Source organism: Erpetoichthys calabaricus, chromosome 5, assembly GCF_900747795.2.
Source record: "Erpetoichthys calabaricus chromosome 5, fErpCal1.3, whole genome shotgun sequence".
NCBI lineage: Eukaryota > Metazoa > Chordata > Cladistia > Polypteriformes > Polypteridae > Erpetoichthys > Erpetoichthys calabaricus.
The window spans coordinates 33,099,445-33,109,463 of NC_041398.2; the positions used below are offsets into that span (position 1 = coordinate 33,099,445).

General features: G+C 40.7%; 2 gene segments (V, D, J or C); both read right to left on the bottom strand.

Moving 5' to 3' along the window:
• Window positions 1–1,407: 1,407 nt before the first annotated feature.
• Window positions 1,408–1,984, bottom strand: LOC114652479 (Ig kappa chain V region 3381-like). The segment is given in 2 exon segments: window positions 1,408–1,730; window positions 1,849–1,984. Coding segments are annotated over 2 exon segments (354 nt in total).
• A 5,345-nt stretch (window positions 1,985–7,329) lies between these two features.
• LOC114652480 (immunoglobulin kappa variable 1-27-like) lies at window positions 7,330–7,948 on the bottom strand. The segment is given in 2 exon segments: window positions 7,330–7,727; window positions 7,868–7,948. Coding segments are annotated over 2 exon segments (354 nt in total).
• Window positions 7,949–10,019: the final 2,071 nt, after the last annotated feature.

Sequence of the window (10,019 nt, forward strand, 5' to 3'; positions counted from 1 at the left end):
GAAAAAAGAGAGAGAAGCATTAGTACTGTTCAATAACCCTTTAGCTTGCCATGTTTTCCTTACCTTAGGGCTTGTTGGCTGCCTCCGAATCGCACATGTGAGACAAAAGTAAGTTTAACTTTTTGATTTATTAATGAAGTTTCAATATATACAAATGAGCACTTATCCCACACATCTGTCATTCATTGTTTTATGAGAATTAGTGAGGACAAAAAGGATAAAACTGGGTTTCCGACAGACGTCAGCATGTTCAAATTGGCAGCATCACACCAACCACGCTGACCCTGAACACAGACACTCCACAGGGTAGTGTGCTGAGCCCCCATTTGTTCAACTCTCACTGTGTGGCCAGTCCCAGCTCTAACTCCAACATTAAATGAGCAGCAACATCAGCCTGATTACCAACAATGATGAGATGACCAACACAGAAAAGATGTCCTGCTGACTCAGTGGTGCCAGGGCAAAAATCTCATCCTTAATGTCAGCAAAGCTAAAGAGCTGGTCAGAGACATGAGGAAACAGGAGACAAACCAAAGTGATATCTACATCTCTGAGGATGCTGTCAAAATGGTGATCAGCTTTAAATATCTTGAAGTGACCATAACAGATGAATTGAAGTAGACAGAACAATTTGTCTCCTGTCAGTAAGGAGAAGCAGTGCCCCTACTTCACCAGATATGTGAGGGCAGTTTGCATTTCTCTATCTGCCCTAAGTGACTTCTACAAGTGCACAGTGGAGTCCGTCCTCACCAGATGAATTGTAATATGAAAACATGACAATAAACTTCACTTGACTAAAAAAATGTGTGTTTTAGGGCTTAATTAGGGCTTTATTTCTTATAATGATCTTAATATTATTGTTAACATTTCACCCATATTTAATTATTGTTAAAATTTTCAGTCAAATATACTGATCTTTTTATCTTTATACAATAAGCAGAAATTTAAAAAATAATTTGTGCTAAAAAAATCTACCAGTTTTTGCTTTTTATTATCCTGTACTAATGCCTGAATGTTCCAAAGTTAAAAAACAAAACAAAAAAACAAAGAGTGAAAATACAGCTGACTACTTGATCAGACTTCCTAACATCCATATTAAGACATTAGAAGTGCAGGCAGCACAACTAACACCATTTGTACTTGTGCCTGTATCGCCAAGTCCTTATTCAGTTGGTCACACTAAACAAAATGAATCTCAAAAAGGGGAATCTTGTATTTCTGTAAGTAGATTTTCTCTGTTCGTGTTTTTTTTTTCTTCTGTCATTTAAATTTTTCATTAAGGTTGTTCTTCTTTGGTTTTCCTGTAACCTTATATTTAGTTATTTCAGTTCATTGGTTTCTTCATTAAGTCTCATCTCAGTGTTTCAGTTTCACTCCTGCAGACATCACAGCAGCTCAGTGAGGTTTTTGTACGAGTCTCAATCACTGTGTGAGAGGCCAGTTATAGCCCTGCTGACAGTAGTAGTGACCAGCATCTTCAGGCTGGACTCCACTGATAGTCAAACTGTATGAAGTTCCTGAACCGCTGCCAGTGAAGCGACTTGGTGTGCCACTGGAGAGAGAGCTTGCTTTATAGATTAGGAGTTTAGGAGTTTGTCCGGGTCTCTGCTGGTACCAGGCCATCCAGCTATACACATTACTTCCAGTGGTACAGCTGAAGGTGACGCTCCCTCCAGGAGAAACTGACTTTGGGGCTGATGGTTGAGTCACAGAAATCTGACATCTTGAGTCTACAACAAAAAAAAAATCATAGACATAATCAGTCAATTCAAGAATATAAATTTGGTAGTAATGAGTTTGCAATTATAAAAAGTAGAGTTAAACTTCCCAATATAGAAACTAAGTTACCCTGAATGAAGACTACGAAGACAGAGAGCAGCACCAGTAGAGTCATGGTGGCAGGAGATTTTGACGGTGCGTCTCGTTCAGGAAATTATAAATGCAGTCAGAGTGCTGAACTGAGACGAGCGTCACTAAGGGGGCGTCTTTATGCAAACTGACCACCGCACTGCACCTGCAGAGAGACAAGAGAGGCAGAGATTTGTCTGGCAAAACTGAAAAGTGATCTCATAATGATGAAAGTGCTCGGTTATCTGTGTCGAACAACTTATTTATTACAAGCTGACACTGAGTTTCAACTCAAAGTCAATGACCTTGTTAGTTTTCAATGAAAAGTAAAAACAAATCCTGAATACTTTTATGTTCCTGGTAGCTTAGGGGTGAGTGTGCTGCCTCACAGCTTGGAGGATGCAAGTTCAATTTCATTTTTGTATGGAATTTTCACTTTCTATTTGTTTTCTACTACTTTATTAGTTTTCTCCCAAGCAAACTGGATAATTGGATGTAAAAGTGAATCTATGATAGGCCCCCTGGGATAAATAAAGTTTGTTCTATCTATCTATCTATCTATCTATCTATCTATCTATCTATCTATCTATCTATCTATCTATCTATCTATCTATCTATCTATCTATCTATCTATCTATCTATCTATCTATCTATCTATCTATCTATCTATCTATCTATCTATCTATCTATCTATCTATCTATCTATCTATCTATCTATCTATCACCGTAGCGACAGCTTGTAGCAGTGATCAGGAGTTTAGGAGTTTGTCCAGGTCTCTGCTGGTACCAGGCCATCCAACCACTCACACTACTCCCAGTGGTACAAGTGAAGGTGATGCTCACTCCAATGGAAACTGACTTTGGTGCTGAGGGCTGATTCACAGAAATCTGACATTTGTTTCTCATAGATTCCTACCCAGCACTTGGCTTCCTTCTCCTTCCCAGTTATGCTAACTGCCAAGTTTAAATATGCCAATTGAAGGTAAAAGAGAAGCAGTGATAGACTAACATCCTGATCAGGACCAGTCCCTGCTTTGTCTTCATTGCTTTTGGAAGCAGATTTCAGTTCTTTGAAATCAGGTAACGGATAGTGGGATTGGGAAGTGAAAGGATAGACAAAGTGCAGGAGATAGACAGTGCACATGGACAACAAGAAGCTAATCTCTTAAATGATAATGTTTATAGAAGTGTTGGTATATTTTACAGCCCAGAGTAGTGGAGGTAAATGTACCTAAAAATATTCCTAAAACATCGTAAGCAAAGTCAGAGATCAACTAAAAATGTAAAAGAAGCCAACCACAGATTCGAGTTGTTCACTTTGGTGGATCTCATCACCCTGATGGAGCAATAGAGGTGGGTGGCTTGCTGTGAACAGTCCAGTGGAGTTTTCTATCACCATTGTTGTTTTCACAGACCTCTAGGAGGGTCTGAAATCCATTCAAAGTTCTAGAAAAATATAATATTCTTAGCCTGAGGTTTTGTCATTTTTTCATCATTCACAATATTTGTGTTTACTGTTGATTTTTTGTCACTGACTGTGTATGTCATTGGCTGTACACATAAGCATTATGACATTGAACAGTTTAATATTAGTGTTACAATGTCTATGTCTGAATCAGGCATTTTAGATGATCTAACAACTCATCCAAATTACGCTTAATGTTCCGGTGAAAAACAAATTTCTTGTTATTTACAGATTTTCAATGTGCTATATTTGTTTAATGAAAACACCAGAAGGGCAGCAAAGTGGCACAGAAGATAGCATTCCTGTCACACTGCTCTTGGGACCTGGGTTCAACTGTCATCTGTGTGAAATCTTCATATTTCCTCACTGCCTGTGTTTTCTTTATCAATACTTCAATTTCTTTTCAAAACCTAAAATAAGGTTACATTAATATTAACTGGTAGGGATATTAATAAATGCACCCAGCATCGCATTCAAGATGTATTTATGCTTCAGGGATAGCTGTTAACTATAATAACCATTTAGTTGATTATGTCACTTCAGTCAAGAATGGATGAAAGAGAAGCAGATTAATGACACACAATTGTTTTACACTGAAACAAATGACATCTAATGACAAAGACAAAGTGCTGAAAGACGAGCAACCCCAGTGAGGGATGTCTAATCTGATAAATGAATCAACAGTGTAGTGGAGCAACAGCAGAGGAATTGTATGTTCTTTTTTGCTTCTTCTCCTGAGGTTTTCAGAGTGTTAAGAAATATAAAACAGCTCTCTTTAAAGCCTACTTCGAACAACTATTCTAAAATCATAGATAACAACAGTAATAATCCTTGTGTACTATTTACAACAGTGGCTAATTTAATAAATTCAAATTCAGAACTACAGTGCAAAATACTTACAGACATTACCAGTACCGACTTTATCCATCCATCCATCCATCCATCCATCCATCCATCCATCCATCCATCCATCCATCATCCAACCCGCTATATCCTAACTACAGGGTCACGGGGGTCTGCTGGAGCCAATCCCAGCCAACACAGGGTGCAAGGAGGGAACAAATCCCGCACAGGGCACACACACACACACCCCCACACACCAACAACACACTAGGGACAATTTAGGATCGCCAATGCACCTAACTTGCATGTCTTTGGACTGTGGGAGGAAACTGAAGCAGTACAGACTTTATGAACTTCTTTAATAAGAAAATTGAAAATAAAACATCCCAGATTTCAGCATCACAAGGCAAACCTCATACTAGCTTGGCAAACCCCGTCATGCTTTGCATACACCACTTTAGAAATTTTCATCTTGTAACTGAACCAGGGTTCTTAACTTTAATTTCTGTAATGAACCCTAATACTTGTTTCTTAGATCCATGCCAAGCAAAACTAGTGAAAACCACAAAGGATTTGGCAGCCCCAATTCTCAGCATTACTGATAGCTCATTGCTGAATGGTGCAGTTCCTGTCATTTATTAAGCCATTACTTAAAAGTCAGAGCTAGACCCACCTAATTATAGACTGTGAAGGAAACCCAGGCGTCAGAGAGACCAAACTCCCAAACACGAACACACAGCGAGTCCCTGGTTCAAATAAGGGTTGGTTTATTCATCTTCCAACCAGTAGCAAAAGCACCAAACAGGTTTTCTTTCTCCACAACTCTGACTACTACAATTTCTCTCACCACCACACTACCCTCCTCCTGTCAAGTGTTGCCGCTCTACCATCCAGCTCTGACTTGCCTGGATAAGGGAGTGTGGTCCCTTTTATTAGATTGCCCGATTGAAGTATTTCCGGGTCACACAGAAGTCCATCATTGTAGGGAGCATGTCTCCCTATAGCTCCCTCTGGCGGTACCTTGTGACCCCAGCAGGGCTGCCCTGCCGGACTACATTTCCAAGCATGCCCTACTGACTTCCCACCTGGCCCTGATAATCAGGACTGCTGCCATCTAGCATGCTTGGGGAATAAAAAACCCCAGCTATATCTTTTCTTTTTAATGGGCTGTTCGTCCACCTTTTCCGGTCCTTCCTTCTGGGTCTGCTCCCTCTCCTAGGGCCTCATGCATAACATTGTGCGTAGAATTCACACTAAAACATGGCATACAGACAAAAGCAAAAATGTGCGTACACACAAAAAAATCCAGATGCATAAATCTGTGCGTTCGCCAACTTCCACGTTCTTCCGCTTCATAAATCACGGTCAGCGTGAAAAGTAACGCACGTCCACCCCAACTCCTCCCAGAATTACACCTATTTGATGCCGCTATTCGAATATGCAGATCAATATAAGTAACCCTTAAGCTCAGTGTTCTGTGAAAGGGCAATGGCAAATAGAAGAATTTCAGCGAATACCAAGTGGAGGTAAAGAAAAACGCACTATTTTGTTGGTTTAAACAGTAGTATAAACAACAAAAGGAAGTTGATTGAGTGACGTAGAGTGTCGGAGAAACTCGAAAGTTCAAGTTTCTTAAAGTCGCACAGTGCCCAAAATAAAAAAGAAGTAATCAGATATCAAAGTCGCTGTAAAAAGGCGAGTCGTAGCCCACCATCTGAGTGCCATATGAAATATTACTAGGGTACAGAGAAAAGATGAAAAAAATAGGCACACAGTGAGAAAAAAGCTCAAAATGTCAACATTTAATCTCGAAAATTCCACTTTAATCACGTAGTTTATTTTGTCATTAAAGTAGAACATCATAAACTTCATCTTTAAATCGTTTAATTTACTAGTTTCTCAAATCCCGTCGTAACTAAAGTATCACATTAAATGCTTTGTTTTGTATTTGTTGTTCTATGTGCTCTATGTGTGTGAATCACTACGTGTTTCCCTGGCTATCTCTTCCTCCAACAGGACACAGAATCCATCACGTTGTGATATTATAGCTTTCTGGTTGTGTGTATTTTTGTTTTCAAGACATTTGAACCAGTTTAAATCAAATGCATGTACCAGAAAGCATATTGCCCTCTTTTTATAAGGCACAAAGGTGTCAAACTATTTTTATGAGTTACAAAAAAAGGACAAAAGATAATTGGCAGGGCAGCACGATGGCACAGTGGTAACGCTACTGCCTTACAGTAAGGAGACCTGGGTTCGCTTCCCGGGTCCTCCCTACGTGGAGTTTCCATGTTCTCCCTGTGTCTGCGTGGGTTTCCTCCGGGTGCTCTGGTTACCTCCCACAGTCCAAAGACATGCAAGTTAGGGGCACTGGTGATCCTAAATTGTCCCTGTTGTGTGCTTGGTGTGTGGATGTGTGTGTGTGTCCTGTGGTGGGCTGGCACCCTACCCGGGGTTTGTTCCTGCCTTGTGCCCTGTGCTGGCTGGAATTGGTTCCAGCAGACCCCCGTGACCCTGTGTTAGGATATAGCGGGTTGAACAATGACTGACTGACTGACTAATTGGCGTCCGGGCCAGGAAAGGTACCAGCCATTAACCCGGCCAGGATGTGTGTCCTTCTACATGTCATAATGGCCTCTCAACCAGGGAAGGTAACACTAACCAGCACAGTAGGGATGACCATCCATCCATGTCCTTCTTTTAACAAGGTTTACTGGCCAGGTGAGAAGCCATCCACCACAGCTGGTGTGCCAGTCAAAATGCGTCTTCTATGACATTTTATACTTTACAACTGAAATAAATGTAATCTTTGTTGCAGACTATGGTGTACAGTATCTCATTGTGATGTAAACATAAAGTGGAATTGCTTCCTTATTAATATAATATGAGCACTAGAGCAGTTGTAGTATGACGGGATGGTTAACATTGTTTTGAGAAGATTTAAGAAATGTCTAGTGTTTATTCTTTATAGTGCCTTTTGTTAAGAACACCATCAACAGGGTACTGTTTTGCACATGGACTCTCAGAGAAATTCATATTCGTTGCAGCAGAGCAGTGACACCAGGCCACTGTGTGACCCTCTGACTTAGTACGTTTCTGCTTAATTATTTATCAGCTTGAGGCTCATGTTTGTTTAATTCCACACTGTTGCTTTCTAGTTAGTTTTTTCGGTAAGCTTGTTCCTCTTTAGTTCCAACTCATTGCTTTTATGTTACACCTGAAGACATAACGATAGCTCAGAGAGGTTTTGGTATGAGTCTCTGTTACTGTGTGAGAGGGACACTCCAATACTGCTGACAGTAGTAGTGACCAGCATCTTCAGGCTGGACTCCAATGATGGTCAAACTAAATGAAGTTCTATATCCGCTGCCACTGAATCGACTCGGGGTGTCAGTGTGGTGAGAGTCTGCACCAGATATCAGAAGTTTGGGAGCTTCTCCAGGTCTCTGCTGGTACCAGGCTATCCAGTTATTCACATTACTCCCAGTGCTACAAGTGAACGTGACACTCCCTCCAACAGGAACTGATTTTGGTTCTGAAGGCTGATTCACAGAAATCTGACAACTTGAGTCTGCAGTGGAAAAATAACAATAATCAGGAAATCAAAGACGTGAAACTGATAATTATGTTTTTGTAAACGTAAAAGTAAGGCTGCAGATATAAGTTCTAAATTATTGCTACTAAACTCACTTCATGCAAAAGCTCTCTTACCCTGAATGAAGACTGCGAGGACACAGAGGAGCACCACTGCAGTCATTGCGGCTGTAGATTCTGTTTGTGAGTTGAATTCTGGAAGCTTTAAACTGAGTCAGAGCGCTGAACCGAGACGGACACCACAAAGAGGTGTCTTTATGCAAAATGAGAGCCTCACTGTAGCTGTAGCTAAGAAAGAGTGGTGGCAACATGAGCAGTAAAATTAAAAAGTCAAATTTTAAAAAGAATAGCGCTGACCACGGCCTGGGGAGGCCAGCACGTTACTCACAACCCACTTTTGACACCATCAGTTCAAGAAGCCCACCATGCTGCTAGCTTTTATGTGAAAATTAAATACAAATGCCAAGTGCTGTTAGGTGGTCAACAGTTAGTGCTGCTGCTGCTGCCCCTCGGCTCCAGAGACCAGGATGCAGTTTCCTACCTGCCCTGTTCCTTTGAGGTGTTTTCATTTCGTTGCTGTGTCCTTGTAGGTACGGATGAGGCACACCAGCTTTCTTTCCCATCTCAAAGATATGCGTGTTATATTAATTTTGAATATGGCACCTTGTGAACGAATGTTTGCCCTGTATAGGACTGGCATGCCATCTCGGGCTAGTTTGTGACTTTAAAGAGAAATAACAGGAGGGGTGAACAGTAGGCTCATTACATTTAAAAGAAACATAATTGGAGCAAGTGGATGCAATTCTGAAAAATCATTAACAAATATTTTACAGAAATGCCAAAAATGTATGAATGTTGGTATGTGCAATAGTGACAATGAGACAACGACAATTAAAAATAAATAAATAGATAAAAAAACAAACAGTTTAAAGAAAACTGAGAATGACTAGTGAAGAACTGTGAAAGAAGAAAGGCAGAGCTGAGACTTTTCATAATTGCAGTGGAGCTCATCCTGATAACTTAGCAACAAAATGTCACCCAACATCAGTAGACATGCTTTAAGTAGTCCTGTGGGGCTCAAGATTTTCATAAGGGTTTGAAGGCCCCTCTGTGACCTCTGTCTGACTAGTGTCAAAGTGACAGGAACTTGTCACCAAGTAAAGGTTACTCTCAATTTAAGAGAGCTACCCGTTTGTTTGTTTTTCATGCTGAAGGCCATAAACAACCACATAGTGCTATGGGATGGCATTGTGACACAATAATTAGTAATGGTGCTCCATACCCCCATGTCCTGGGTTAAGTTCTTGGTCTGCCCTGAGTAGCTGGAGATCTCCTTGAGGAATACTTTTTTTTCTCCCATATCTCAGAGGGATGACATCAGCGAACAACAGTGTGAGCTGGTATTCCATAGTCAAATAAGCAGCCTGAGCACCAGCTGCATGGTAGTCTTTGTAAGGGTCAAGCCTGCCAAAGCCACCGAATCTCCAATTGGGCCTTCTGTGGATAGCAAGCATCCTAAAAATCATTAAATGACAAAAAATCAATTATGTCAGAAGTAGCAAGCACTGAGCAGCACTATCATAATTATGCTCATTTAAATGCAACTCTAGTTCACTTGTTTTATTCTTAATACTCCTATCATTAAGGCAAGAAATTTGTAATATACTGTATTGCTCATTTTACTTTATGTTTTAACTTTAGGAAAGAAACTTCAAAGTTATTTATTATATTTGTATTAATACTACTGCCCATTGCTTTATCCTTTATCCATCCTTCTGCTGATACCAGCATAGGAGAGAATTTCCCCCAACCCACAATTACAGAAGCCCAGGTAAGCAGAGAGCTGAGGAGACTTTGTGCCAGCAAAGCAGTGTGGGTCCAGATGGAGTATCGCCATGAATGCTGAAGGCCTGTGCGTTGGAAATGGGGAGTAGTCCTCTACAGCACATCTTCAACCTGAGCCTGGAACAGGGGAGAGTCCCGAGGCTTTGGAAAACATCTTGTATCACCCCAGTTATGTGAATTTTTAGACCGGGATTATCCTTATCTCTGTACTTTAAACAATCCTTAACTGGCCTGATTCTAAGGTTCCCTCATATAATGATGCCTCTCTGGTTCAAATATAACACATTACAGCAGTGCTGATCCCATCTGTTCAGAAAGGAGCCACAATGTCCCATATACCTGTGACCCTCTATCGACACGTTAAACCTTCTAATCTCCTCAGTCTTACCAGGACTGGTTCATGACACAGGGACAACTTCTGAGA